This window comes from Magallana gigas, chromosome 9 (assembly GCF_963853765.1).
Source record: "Magallana gigas chromosome 9, xbMagGiga1.1, whole genome shotgun sequence".
NCBI classification, from domain to species: domain Eukaryota; kingdom Metazoa; phylum Mollusca; class Bivalvia; order Ostreida; family Ostreidae; genus Magallana; species Magallana gigas.
The window spans coordinates 29,218,766-29,233,123 of record NC_088861.1 but is presented as its reverse complement, the minus strand read 5'-3'; the positions used below and the strand labels follow the sequence as shown (position 1 = coordinate 29,233,123).

At 33.0% G+C, this 14,358-nt stretch overlaps 2 protein-coding genes and 1 long non-coding RNA gene across 5 annotated transcripts; 1 reads left to right on the top strand and 2 right to left on the bottom strand.

Moving 5' to 3' along the window:
• Nucleotides 1-2,711: 2,711 nt before the first annotated feature.
• LOC105331285 (probable mitochondrial pyruvate carrier 1) lies at nt 2,712-4,633 on the bottom strand. Its single transcript, XM_066070832.1, has 4 exons — nt 4,505-4,633; nt 4,021-4,101; nt 3,686-3,818; nt 2,712-3,092 (listed from the first exon to the last, which is right to left on the bottom strand). Exons 2-4 carry the CDS (start codon nt 4,028-4,030, stop codon nt 2,903-2,905), a joined length of 333 nt encoding a protein of 110 aa, XP_065926904.1. The 5' UTR covers nt 4,031-4,101; nt 4,505-4,633; the 3' UTR covers nt 2,712-2,902.
• Nucleotides 4,634-5,097: 464 nt separating this feature from the next.
• On the bottom strand, nt 5,098-7,465 carry LOC136271249 (uncharacterized). Its single transcript, XR_010709140.1, has 2 exons — nt 7,253-7,465; nt 5,098-6,753 (listed from the first exon to the last, which is right to left on the bottom strand). It is a non-coding gene; the product is annotated as an uncharacterized lncRNA (long non-coding RNA).
• LOC105331297 (cleavage stimulation factor subunit 2) lies at nt 7,425-13,965 on the top strand. 3 transcript variants are annotated; one of them, XM_066070830.1, is made up of 12 exons: nt 7,425-7,575; nt 7,905-7,983; nt 8,425-8,629; nt 8,967-9,074; nt 9,347-9,466; nt 10,278-10,364; nt 11,129-11,162; nt 11,635-11,745; nt 11,997-12,038; nt 12,197-12,471; nt 12,777-12,851; nt 13,463-13,965. In XM_066070830.1, exons 1-12 carry the CDS (start codon nt 7,506-7,508, stop codon nt 13,580-13,582), a joined length of 1,326 nt encoding a protein of 441 aa, XP_065926902.1. In that variant the 5' UTR covers nt 7,425-7,505; the 3' UTR covers nt 13,583-13,965. The 3 variants fall into 3 exon arrangements, with proteins under 3 accessions (XP_065926902.1, XP_065926901.1, XP_065926903.1); XM_066070829.1 differs by having other exon boundaries at nt 11,997-12,074; nt 13,463-13,958; XM_066070831.1 differs by lacking the exon at nt 11,997-12,038 and having other exon boundaries at nt 13,463-13,964.
• Nucleotides 13,966-14,358: the final 393 nt, after the last annotated feature.

Sequence of the window (14,358 nt, the reverse complement as noted above, 5' to 3'; positions counted from 1 at the left end):
GCCGCATCTGAAAAGTATAATTTTGACGAATATCAATCTACACTTTCTCAGGTTGCTTTCACTAAATCTACAGCAGCTTTTCTGGTAATTCTTTTTTAGAAATCTTTATATTGATACTTATCTATATGTTCCTATGTCAAAATTCGCCCCCCCCCCCCCAAAATTGTGGCCTCATCCTAAACCCCGGTATCATGATTAGGACAAACTAGAATTCACACTACCTGCTTTTCTGGCCAATCGGTTCCTGAGAAAAAAAATTAAAGATTTTTTTCTATATAATCCAATTCTCCCCATGGAGAAAAGAAAATTGGTGAAAATCTATAATCCCCACCCCCTTTATATATCAAATTGACGCCGCCCCAATATGAAATGCCGTTGGACATCCCTGTTTAGTGCTATAGGTGTCAGGAACAGCTACCAATCTGCAAGTCTCGAGTTCGAATCTTGCTGGGACTTGTACATTTTTTATTATTCTAGTACATGTAAATATGTAATATATGGTTATGATAAATTAAATGCATTTTCGGATAAACAATTTACAATCTAAAATTATTTTAAAAGTAAATACCTATTTTGATTATTATTTGCTTTTATCCAGTAACACATTACATGATTCTTCTTAACAAATCAACTACAAAAAGAAGGAAAATTCCTGTATATTTATTGTTAAACAAAAGTCAACAAAATACTATCAAGCACAAGTCAACAAAATATTATCAATTACAAAGACTTGTATACAATCACATTCTCACTCTCACGTGTACATGTGGAAGAATCTGATATGTTTTTTTTATTTACATCTTGAGCAATGGGAGAATCTCTTACATGTACGTGTTTGCTCAGCATACATGGTACGTTGGGAGAATATGATGTTAACATAAAAACTCATCAAGAACATTTGGAGGAGAATCTAGAACATGTTGGGATTTTCATGATTGCATGTCACTCTCACAAATTCACATTTGCAAAGAGTACATGTATGTAGAAGAAAAAAGTTTTGGACTGTTTTTTTTTTTTTCAAAGAAGAAATCAACACCAACAACAAAAATCCATATTAATAAATACAACTTATTTAGTATTCAAAACAATCTTGTTAATGCCTAAAACAAAATATGATGCCTCTGCTTGCAGCTAGGTGTATACCATCTAGATATGTTCACCCTGTTCAATCATGTATGATAGAATTGTGACAAACTCTCATCTCCTCATGTACAATTAAAATTTTGCATGTTACATGTAAATAAACGCGTTGCCTTTAGTTGTCATATTACATCACTAAAATCTTAATATTTTTACAGGTACATATGTTCAGTCAGAAAATTTTCAGTTTTAATTTTTCCAATTTCAAAGTTTTCACTTTGTCTACTTTTTCCAACTACCGGTATGTACTAGAGTTTTATCCATCACCAAAGAATGATTTGATGAATATCAATACATTGACCTTGCATGGTACCAGAAAAAAACCATGTATCATACCATTAATACAGAACATGGACCTTGCATATTACCATGAAAAATAGATGTATCATGATACAAGATACAAACATGTATACCAACTGGTGTTACACTGAAATGTGGCATGTGTTTTAATGTACTTTTCTCTCACAATTCACGTTTACTCTACATGTACATAATGCTGACTCTACATGTACATAATGCATATGGTTACTGAATATACAAAACATCCTTCTGCGTACAATTTTCATATAATGATATTCCCATTTGCCTATCAAGCTTTAGTTTTAGATTCATCCGATTTTATAAATTAATTAATATGACTTGATAATTATAATAAATAATGCATTACCAGGTACATACTGAATGACCAGCCGGCAGTATTAAATAAAGGTGGAAGAATATTTCAGATATGATACTCTAATGATCCAAAAAATAAAATTTTGGTGTGAAATTCCACCTAAATTTCCAAATTCGACAATATATTGTGTACTGGTATTCAATTCAGACTCTATCAATTGATCTCACTATAAAGGTGTCTTAAGTAACTGAATAATAACTACGGTAGATTGTTTTGATGGCACTGTCAACAGCATGAATACTGTGGGTATTAACTTCAATTTCAATAGACCACATTAAAAGCACTCGTATATTATATATTTCATTTTTGGGGGCAAAAAATTTGCCATACATTAGCACATAAATAATACTCAGATTTCATAATAAAATTTTCTACAATACATTTGACACAATAATGACAATTCTTAGTTCATTCACTTGTCAACAACATAACAATATACTTTTGTCCATCAAATTTTGGAATATACATCTAAATCTTTCCCTTATCTACACTGAATCACCACTTCAATCTAACATTAAACATTAGGATGTTGGATATTTTGCCTGTGGTGTAATCAACTATAATTTTAATTTTCATCATTCTTTATAATCTTAATATGGTATTTTAGGTGTATGTTTGTCACACTCCTTATTTCAAATTGTTCAGTATATATATACATTGTTTTTCTGTCTTCGTCACAAATAAAAAAAAAATTTTAATTTAAAAACTAAACAAACCCTGTACACAGCTTCTTTTATATACAATTATAAATGTATACCGGTATTTGATAAAATTAATAATCATATAGCTCATATACTGTACCATAAGGTAAATTCATGGGGCAAATCTTGTGAGATTACCAGTTTTAAAAGATTTTTTAAAGAATCATTTTGACAAAACATCTTTGATCTTTCTCTATATAACATACAAAATCTATTATAACAAATCAAATAATATGTTTTGTTTAGGATGTACCAGTAAATAAATTTATTGGTTACAAGTAACCCAAGAAGTCCACAAAAAAAAAGCCACCACAAATTCTTATAGCTCTATAGTAAATTATAGCTAGAATTGCCTATAAAAAAATTGATCAATGGAGACCTACAATCAATTGATGACCGGCTTCTCTATGGGGAGTTTGTACACTGCGTCGAACTCTTTGACCTCCTCAGCCTGTTCCTGGGGGGAGGGGTGGTCCTTGATGTGAACTTTGGGGTACTGGTCGGGGTGGGTGTGGATCTCTTTCTCGACCACCTCTATGTGGTGCTTCTGGCGGTCTTCTGGCTTTGTTAAGTAGCTATTAAAGGACAAAAAAATGTATTTTGTTAATTTATATAATTGCTTCATTCTTTATTTACAAATTGGTTGTTTGGTATTAAATCCATGATAATTTATCTCCAGGAGCAAAAATACAGGTATCATATTTTCCTATCATAATAATTAATATGATTCTATGATAAAACTACACATATACATGTAACTTTACTTTGAACCATCTATTAAAATGATTCATTTTCAAAGGGTCATTGACAAGCTCCAATTTCTTATGTTAGCAATGATTGTGTTAAAAAAATAAGCCCACTGGGATTTGATCTTAGTTGGTGCTCGATCAAATCTTCAGGCCCCTGGGCCATAAAACTTAGACGAGCTCACTTTTGATCTCAGTCTCACTTTTCCACTATATATTCCTTTTGTAAAAGTTAGACTTAGATCAAAAGTGAGCTAGTCTTATTTTTATGTTTTTTAAGTTTTATGGCCTTGGGGCCAGAGATCATATAAGACCAATCAGTACACATCGGAATGAATTTTTAATGATCAAGTTAATATGATTTCTTTCTTACATGTAATGAAATGACCTAATACCCATGTATCTTCACTGAATTGACTCACTGATAGTTGATGTATCGCCCCGCCTGGACTGACTGAGCCGAGATGTTGGTCAGATGACAGGCCAAGAGTAATAGGTTACGGGGCTTGACCATCCAGGCGAACCGTGCGAACGTTGTGGAATAGACCATCAGTGCTGCAAAACAACAAATTTATATACATGTTAAAATACAGAGTTAAAATTCATCGTCTATGAAATGAAAAATACACTTCAACATAACACACAACAAAATATCATTAATGTTGCAATACATCAAAAATCGTACTAAAAATGGGGGTGGGGGTGGGATGCGAGTCATCAGCTCGGGGTAGGTGCACTAAACTGACACAGTTCTTACCTGGAGTCATAAAGGGGCTGATCAGCTCTGGGTCCTTCTTGAAATCTCCAATAGCTGCCAGTGGAATAGCCCAATTTGCAACTGAAAATATAAAAGGCTTTTAAATTATTTTACAATTTGACATTTAAACTGCTTATTTATCATTTAAATATTATTTTTCAGATAAAGTTTCATGTTTGCTAGAATCATAAAAATTCAACTTATAAACTTGAAATATCATTATCAAGAAATATTTGTTTCAGTTATTGACTTTTAATTAAAAATTTAAATTACAATGAACCCAGTGTGCTGAATTTTGGAGCCATATTTTTTTTTTATTTCAATATTTCTGAATTTTGATTTTTTTTTTTTTTTTTTTTCAAATTATTAGGATGAAATACAATTCACATTTGTTATCACATGTCATTGACAATGGATATCAGAAATATAGTAATTATTTCTAATATGTTAAAAATTTCACATGAAAAAAAATGTCTTGACGTACCTGGTCCCCAAAAATGCTGCAATATACAACAAAATTCAAATCACTCATTGAAGCAATTTAATACAATGATTACTGAATGGTACATTAATTACATGTCCTACACAAAAACAATATCAAGCAATATCCAGATATCCAAATACTGAGATTGAATTTAAAATATCTTTTTTTTTTAACAATAAATGGGCAGAAATGAATTAAAGAAATTACACGTTACATGAAAAAGTACTTTTACAAAATTTTTAATGTATATCTGATCAAAAGTTAGAAAATAAATCTTTTAATTCTTACCGTGCTAAAATCCAGGTAAATCAGGATATGAAAAGAAAAAAGAAAATTTAAAACTAATTTTTATAACATTTGATCAAGAGTGTTTGATAACTGAAAGGATATTTATTTAATTCAACTTTAAGTATCAAAATATCAACTTGAAGGTATTTTTCTTATATAGATAAGATTGAAATTTAAAACTCACAAGCAAAAAAAGAAAAATTAACTCTACTATCTCAAATCTGGGCAGGAATTGTTCTTTGATTTGTTAATTTTATATTTGCATTAATCATTTTAATATACTTTATACATGCATAAATGCCTGATACTGTAGAAGCACATATTTTCGTTGGGTCAAAATTTCGTTGTTTTTGAACCAAATAAAAATTTGTTGGCATTTAATTTCGTGACATATTAATATCTCTGTATTCATTATTACTTTGGTTAAAAATTCGTCATGGATTTAATTTCGTTGATTTCTACTGCCAACGAAAATAACGAAATTAAATCCACAACGAATATTTCTGCTTCTACAGTAATTAGATAACTGTTGTCAAGTTTAGGCAAATTTAATGTCTACTGACATAAAACCCATCCCCGTTTTGCAACCTCCTTCCCAACTGGTGAACTAAAATCTAATATGTTTTTAATTTGCTGTAAATTAAGTCTTTCAACATGTTCAAAGTAAAAGATTTTTCATTTATATTCATGTAATTAGAAATGGTTCTGAAAATGGATACTAAATACATATTATGTTGGTAAATCTTGACATATGAAATAAACATGCATAAAGTTTGCATAGTAGTTTGCAATTTAAAATTGCTGTTACAGTAGTTCCTTATAAAAAAAATGAATTACTTACAACAGAGCATAAATACTGGTGACATATTGCAGGTATTTATGTCTCTCCTTACAGGAATTCACACAAAGAAATTTATTGTGCTTGCATGCATGATTAGTGCCACAAATATGATGGCCGACCGAATCAAAACATTTAAATCCCCCTGAAGTTCTACAGCACAGTTTAACTGTGACCCTTTCTAGTATTGATTTGAAATTTACTTCCTAAATAAGCATCAGGCAGTAGTTTCAAAAAATAATTCCCCCCCCCCCCAAAAAAAAAAATAATTGGCAGGTTATGCACATTAACCATGTTAATTACTTAACTCAATAAAAAATATCATGCGTAACTTTTGGGGAGAAATTTTATTGAGGAACCAATTTCTACCGGTAGTCAAAAGATTTTTATTTTAATAAATTAGTATAATGATTTCAAAATTCAACTGTCAACTATAATTGTGTTTAATAAATTCTATAATGAGAAGAATGTTCATGAATCAAAAGGTGAACACAATTCTATCTTAGAAGACTCAATAAATGAGGTTGCATTCAATAATTAATTTGAAGAAAGTTTGCTCATAAACTTTCTGAGGAATTGCACACTTGGCAACTGACAGCTTGGCCACTGAGCATGCTGAGTAACAAAAAATAAATTTAGTTCTTATTCTTAATTAAAGCTGCTTGGTCCAATATTTTTGGTTTTTACAGTATCAAATAATTTTCCATACAAACCAATCTGAATCATCTTAGAAAGGTATGGACTTTCTCCTTTTTACACCAGTAGAATCGGTCTACTTTCAGAGTACGGAACATTCGAAGTAAAAAAAAAAAGCGGCTTTAAAAAAATAATTCCAAAAGAATTAATCATTTTATCATATCTGCTACATGGAAGTGCTAGCTCAGAGAATCAAATGCTTGGGAATAGTGCTTAATTAACTGTATAAATATTTATTCTTGGCCAGAAACACTCCTGTTCTGAATGCAGTCATGTTAATTGTTAAAACTAAGCAACATGAGCAAGCAAAGAGGAATTTAATTAAGCTGAATTTGTTTATGATTTTGTTAACACTCACCAATGAAGTATTTTTGATACATCACAAGTTCGAAACATTTCGCTTTGACATCATGGGCCTGGAAGTCATCTTAAACAAGTGTTTATAATTACCCCTTAACGGTAACTGCATAACTTCTCATTAGCAGGGCAAATTGAATTTTAAATTTGCACTGCAAAAAGAAGTCATATCAAAGTTACTGTGAAGGGGTCTATCAAAGTTTTTGATTATATTTATTTGAAATTCCATTTTTTATTATCTACATTTTAAATCAGATGCATGTGTAGCAACAGCTTTATATGTAAAATTTCTAGAATTATAAAAAGTTTGTTTTCCAAAACTACTTGAATATGGGGTAATTTGAGTGGAGGATCTAATCAATAAGATCTAAATTAACAAATTATCAAGTTTATCTTATGCACCAGTCCTCTACAATTAGCTTCTAATGATGAGCACGGGGTATATGCATGGCCTCTTTAGGAATGCAATATTTTGCCAGTTTGCATTAACTGTGTATCCGATTAAACTATTACTACAATCTACAACCAAAATACATCAACATAGGTAGACATCAAATTTCAAAACCTACCTGGTAACATATGCCCTCCATGACATTCCAGCCATCTTGAGATCTGTTTTGTTTTCTTGCGATAAAAACTACTGTAAAACTATCAGACTATCTGGTCCGTTGATGTTGTCGATGTTTGCAGGGCTTGACCTTATTTCTACTCTTGTGGTCTGTTCAGTAGTTATTCGTTTTCTCAAACGCTCCAGTGCGTAAGATTTTGAACTTTCGGATATCATCGGTGTTTATTAACAAGTTTGAAACTTCGAGCGTCAAAATGATGCACATGCAAAATGATCCAAATGCGCCTATCACGTCTGCGGAAAGAGCACAACGATCTGTATTTGGTAAGTACATTGCTTGTTTTATGTCTCTGCTTTTAGTTATGCATCGAAAATTATTTCAATTGCTTGCTTGGCTATTTAAATTTAACCCAGTTCGAATTTTCTCAACTCTCTCTCTCTCTCTCTTAGAAAGAGTAATCTTACCGTGACCAGGCTAAACCGGGTCCGTAGGACATCTGTCATTTTTACTATAGAACATTCTCTCTCTCTCTCTGAGTCTCTCTCTCTCTCTCTCTCGTATAAACTGAAAAATGGATATAGTATTAATTAAGCAATATATTTTACTGTTTAATTACATGTTTTTTTTTAAATTTGTTACTTTTTTTGTAAAGTTGGGAACATTCCTTACGAGACAACAGAAGAACAGCTGAGGGAGATATTCTCTGCAGCAGGACCAGTTGTTAGTTTTAGGTAGGATTGTTTTTTTCTGCATTTTTGAATCTCAAAAACAAACATATGATTCATTTTAACCCTTCTGGCTTAGGACCAATTCTTGACAAGTACACTGAACATTATGTTAATTTTATTAGGTACATATATGATAATGTGTTATTTTAAAAGTCCCTGATTCTATTAACACTAAAAATATTTATTACAAAAAATGATGTCACATTGCACATGGCGAGAAATGGTACCAGTGCTTGGCAAAAATTGGTCTAAGGCTAGTTGTATCTAATAAATCAACAATGTGTTTATTATTCATTTGATTACCATAAAAACATGGTCTAAATTTATATTTTTTAATGTTAAATTCCTGCTTTATAAAACTTCAAGATATTGTTACAGTAGTAAAATATAAAACACATCTTTTCTTTCTTTTATCAACAAAAGAATATTTTTTTGCTGCTTCAGGTTGGTGTATGACAGAGAAACAGGAAAACCCAAAGGTTATGGCTTCTGTGAATACCAGGATGTTGAAACTGCTCAGAGTGCCATGAGAAATCTAAACAATTACGACTTCAATGGCCGCCCCCTGAGAGTGGGCGTGGCTGCAGGAGAACAGAACAGGGATGAGATGAAAGGGTTGCAGCAAGCACTGGGGGGCCCAATTATGGAGGTGCATGTAGATACATTTTGATCTACACAGGTTTAGTTAAATGAATCAAGATTCTTTTGATTTATTCTGATGAATGTGTGACAGTCATGTCAGACTCAGACGGGTTGGATTACTGGTGATACATTGCTCATTGCTCATTTGGTGGAGCACTTGACTGGATATTCAAGTACCCGGGTGTTTAATCCTGGTCTGATCATTTTTTTTTATTCAGGTGGTATGGACAGCTAGTAAATAGTTTTATTCATTTGTTTGATGCTTTTTGCATAAGTTGAATAGCAAACAATGCTTTTGAGTGGAGATGTTATTCAAATAATCACATTTTATGTTATCTTTTCAGAGTCCTTATGGGGACCCCGTGGAGCCAGAGAAAGCACCAGAGGCGATCTCCAAAGCTGTAGCCAGTCTGCCCCCGGAACAGATGTTTGAACTCATGAAGCAGATGAAGGTATCTATGCTTTCTTGCTTCATAACAATGCTTAAAGCACTGTTCTATCATGTCTACAGGAATGCTGTATTTTTAATTTGAAATATTTAATGTAAACCTTGCAGCTCTATTGTGTTTGAGAGCATTTTTTTTTTTTTGTTATTGTAAAAGTGGCATTAAAAAGTGCTTTTGTTTTTAATTAATTAGAAGTCATCTTTACCAAGTCTGATAATGTTGAATAAGCTTATGCAGACCAAGTTCCTAGCAGTATATTAGATCCTTCTGTATTGTAGTTATGTATCCAGAACAATCCTACGGAGGCCAGAAACATGCTGTTACAGAACCCTCAGTTAGCCTACGCTCTGCTGCAGGCTCAGATAGTGATGAAAATTGTCGACCCCCAAGTAGCCATGGTAAGAGACCTGTCAGTGTATTGTGTTTTATATTTGTTGATATTAGGTTCATTTATTATAGAGGGAAGGTTGTGATGAAGTTCATTTACTCACAAAGTGCCACTGTATTAAGGTTCATGTCAATTTTATTTCCAACATTTCCTTCTTTAGTCTTTTGCATTTTTTTTAAACAAGGTATATTTACATCTACCAAGTATTATTCCCTCTATTTCTTACGAAATCTTATAGTTAATTCATAGCTCTATAGAAACAGCCAGACTGAAATATACATGCCCCGTTTTTTGATTGGTCGAAATCTACAGCGGCTGAAACTGAGAAGATATTCACAGGTCTGATATTGACACGCCCTGTTTATCAATTGGTCTAAACCTTCAACGACCTACAAAATATCACGGACTGCACGAAGTATTCATGATGATGTCAGACTCAAAGTCTCACAAGAGACGATTGGGCTGTTTCTTCTAGCTAACGTACTTATGTACATTAACAGTAATTTAGTGATTTTTACTTATTTTTCATAATCAATTTATTAATTAGTTAATGGAGAGATGTTAATATAAACAATAAAATGCTTTCTTTGATGATTCATGCGGGTTATGAAGGTAGCGATCATTGCAGGAAAAAATTACATAACCCGCTAACGCGAATTATGTATTTTTTCTGCAATGTCGCTACCTTCATATCCCGAATGAATCCCCAAAGAAAGCATTTTATTGTTTAAATAAACACATATTTTGATATTTATAATCAGAAATTTTGGTTGATCTGGGGGAAAATTTGTGTTTTTATTGTACCTGTATTTATTTTATAGGCCATGTTACACAGGGACACCAAACACATCCCCCCAGCCAGTACCTCCAGCAGTGGTCCCTCCTCCATCCCTCTCAGTATACCCCAGGTACGTCTGTACTCAGTATACCATAGGTACGTCCGTACTAAGTATACCATAGGAACGTCTGTACTAAGTATACCCCACATACGTCTGTTCTCAGTATATCCGAGGTATGTCTGTACTCAATACAAGATTAAAAGATATGCAGGGGGAATACACCTCCTTGATATCTTAATATGCAGGGGGAATACACCCCCTTCATATTGGGGGGGGGATACACCTCTTTGATATGCAAGGGGGATACACCTTGATATGCAGGGGGAATACACCTCCTTGATATCTTGATATGCAATTTCATATGGGAGGTGGGGGGGGGAGGGGGGGGGGGGGGAGGGGGGGGGGGGGGGGCTTACACCTCCTTGTTATGCGGTGAAATACACCTCCATGATATGCAGGGGGATACACCTCCTTGATATTGGGGGGGGGATACATTTCCATGATATACAGTGGATACACCTGCTTGATATGTGGTGGAAAAAACATCTTTGTAATATGCAGGGAGGGGGAATATTCCCCTCTTAAATATGCAGGGTTGATAAGTTAGCAATTGTTAGATAAAAGGCAAAAGAAACCAAAAAAACCGAATTCTGTAATATACACGGGAATTACAATGGAAAAAAAATAGTTTGAACCTTTTTTAATATATACATGTATAATTTAGCACTTAAACAGCAGATGTCTGTTTTCCTTTTTTGAAGATCATATAAAGTATGTAGTGAAAATCTTTTCAAGCTACTGGTAGTTTCACACGAGGACTTCTTTCGTTTCAGGTTCAACCTGTGTCAGCCCCTGGTCCAATGCAAGGTAAGGAGTAAACAACTTTATTGTTTTGCAAGAATTTTAAGTTATATTTTGAAAAACACTGAGTCATTAGTAATAACGTTCAGTCCTTTTAAAATCATGTGCATATTATAGTTCTTTGATTTTGAAGGTTTTCTTAGTTAAATCTCAATACCGGTAAATGTAAAGTGTAAATAATCATAGAAAATCATAAAATTCTTTTTTCTTTTGAAAGTGTACTTTTGTTGTTTAGAAGATATCATGTCCTTGGATTTCTTAAAAATTCCTTTTGGTCTTATATATATGAGAATATTCAATAACAGTTGTTGGAAAAAAAATGAAAATTTTCATTTTAGTTAGCAGAATTACGAGCTTAAATTTATAAATTGAATGAGATTTCTTTAGAACAGTATACATGTAGAAATATATGAAACAACTAAATGTCTTTGTAGTATAGACATTTTCAGTAAATTATTTTGCTGTTCTACCTTTGTAGGTCCACCTGTACCAATGAGTGTTGGCCCAGGGCCCAGAATGGTGGGCCAGAACCCAATGAACCCAAACATGCCCGGGCCAGACATGGTGGGACCCCGCGGCCCAATGATGCGTAAGTTTCTTAGAACTTTGTTCTTCTGTCTGACTTTTGTATTGTTTTTGTAAACTTGGTAAATAGGGCAATAGAAAAGGGTTGTTGGTGGGGTATTAAAAAGGTTTGTATACGGGTTATATTTTAGAGACTGTAATTTCTTTATTTGGAATCTACAAATTAAAATACACCTATATATATATCACATATTCAAAAATAATCTGTAAGTTTTTGTTAGTGTTTATAAGTGGATTTGATGCTTTTCTTTAAAGGTCCAAATATGGGCATGCCCGGTGGGCCTGGACCTAACATTGGTATGCCTGGGCAGCTGGGACCAATTCCTCAGCCCGGTCTAGACTTTTTGTTATCTATTTAAGTCACAGAATTTTAAATATCGCACCTTTTAGCTCCTAAATTGAGCTGTAAAAATTCAACCAATGTTTATGAATGATTTTGTTGTTTTTCTTTAAAGGTCCAAACATTGGCATGCCTGGTGGACCTGGACCAAACATGGGTGGGCCAGGACCAAATATGGGTATGCCTGGGCAACCAGGACCGATATCTCAGTCTGGGCCAGTGCAGCCACAGATGGGAGGGCCAGGCATACGGCCTGAGATCCGGGACCCAAGGATGATGGGCGAGCCACGCATGATGGCAGACCCTCGGGCCATGGGCCCAAGACCAGGAATTCCCATGCCAGTAACCTCACAGACAGGGGCAATGCCCCGTCTGCCCACTGCGCTTTTGGTGTGTAAACATGAGTTTGAAAAAAGATTGGAGTATTTTGAAAATAAGTTATTGGTCCTAATTAAGTGATTGATTTTTCCTTTAATCTTCTTTAAAATTGATATGAAAAAGAGGAAATAAGTATTGACCCTTAAATGTTAAAATAATGATGGATTTTGTTAAAATTAGTTAAAAGTGTCAGTTATTAAAAATGAAAAGTTGTAGATTTTTGGTTTTAAGTATTACTAAGTAAGTATCCATTTCTTTTGCCATGTAATGAGACATATGTATTAAGTTCAACTCCTGATTGGACTCAATTTTTGTAGGGCCCTGGTGGTTTAGCTGGTGGACTTCCCAATCTCTCTGGAGGTGCTCAGATCTCTGCACAGGATCAAGAAAAGGTACTTATTTAAAAGTTAAAAAAAAAAAGACCACTTTAATTAGTTTAAAATTTTAAAGGTACTCAAAATCAGGTTCATGTGCAGCAATAATCCACTGGTCCCTAGGACATCAATATAATGGAGTTTTCCTAATAATATGTTTGAAAGAAAATAAAGGACATCCTTACAATATTGTTATTTTTATTGTGAAATTTCATTTACTTTTTGTAAACACCTATGATTTTTTGTAACAGTTTCTTAAACTTAACAGATGATTACATTTATTCTGATAAAATGCAATAATTCTTTTATTGTTAGGGATTACCAAAAGATGATTTTTATTTTTTTTCTAAGATATATTTTTTATTTTTATTAAAAATACAGATTTTACATTTTCATGAACTGGTTTTAGAAAAAAGGAAAATAATTATTTCAGGAATTTCAGGAAGAAAAAAAAATTATAATCTACTTTTTAGTTTACCAGAACTATTTTGCCATACCTTGCAAATATTTGCCAGTGTAGACTTATTGATTACAAGTTCTGTGCATGAAATTTATAGGCAATACAAATGTAGTATGCCAATAACACTGAATATGGGAAGAACCTTTATGTTTGACTTTGAATTATACAGGCGGCCTTGATCATGCAAGTGTTACAGTTGACTGATCAGCAGATCGCCATGTTACCCCCGGATCAGAGAGCCAGCATCCTTATTCTTAAGGAACAGATCTCAAAGAGTGCAGCTCAGTGAACCATGACTTAAGTGAACTGTGACTTTTTTCTGACTATCATTGTAATCATTAATCATTTAGTTAGTACTGATGGAGGTAACACCATTTTTCATTTCATGTATCATTTTATTTCATTCAAGAATAAAGCATGATTGTATGTTTCTTTCCCAAAATAATTTGTTTATTTATGTTCATTCTTAAAGTGGATGCATCAATATGACTCGAATTGTAATCAGCAAACTAGTGAAAAAAGGTAAACGCACAGAAAAGTTCTCAATAGATGGACAAATATTGGAAAGGAAAGCTATGAACTAAAGACGTTCTAAAATTGTTTTCGCTATTAAAGATGAAAAATTTTAGTATATAAACTGCAGTTCTCTTTTTTTGTGTGAAAAACCATTGAATTAAAGAAGAGGAGGGAATAAGATGGTTTTAATTTCAAATTTATTTTTTTTAATTAAAACTTTTTGATAATGTTATAATTTCAGTTTGCAACGCACACTTTTTTAATTATTTCAGTTATAATATTTCAACAAACATCAGAAAAAATATTATTGCTTTAAATTTGGTGGTATTGAACCCACAACCAAAAAAGCCTAGTCCTATAAGGTTACATGTACATCATAATTATTTTGTTTGTGATATTTACAATGCATAGAATATTAAAAGTTTTTCCACTCCGGATATCCAGGCTCTTTCAATATGGGTCTATTAGCTTCTAGGACTGCTGGTCCGAATAATGTGCCAGATAAAGCTTAATCTTAGCTCATATTATCAAGTTATACGTTTTACAGTC

What these genes read in the sequence shown, in the direction of transcription:
- LOC105331297 (XM_066070829.1), top strand. Translation starts at nt 7,506, where the DNA reads ATGATGCACATGCAAAATGATCCAAATGCGCCTATCACGTCTGCGGAA. An exon ending in GGACCAGTTGTTAGTTTTAG is followed by an intron (nt 7,984 to 8,424) that starts GTAGGATTGTTT and finishes TTGCTGCTTCAG; the next exon opens with GTTGGTGTATGACAGAGAAA. An exon ending in AACTCATGAAGCAGATGAAG is followed by an intron (nt 9,075 to 9,346) that starts GTATCTATGCTT and finishes TCTGTATTGTAG; the next exon opens with TTATGTATCCAGAACAATCC.
- LOC105331285 (XM_066070832.1), bottom strand. An exon ending in GGGCGATACATCAACTATCA is followed by an intron (nt 3,093 to 3,685) that starts GTGAGTCAATTC and finishes GTCCTTTAATAG; the next exon opens with CTACTTAACAAAGCCAGAAG.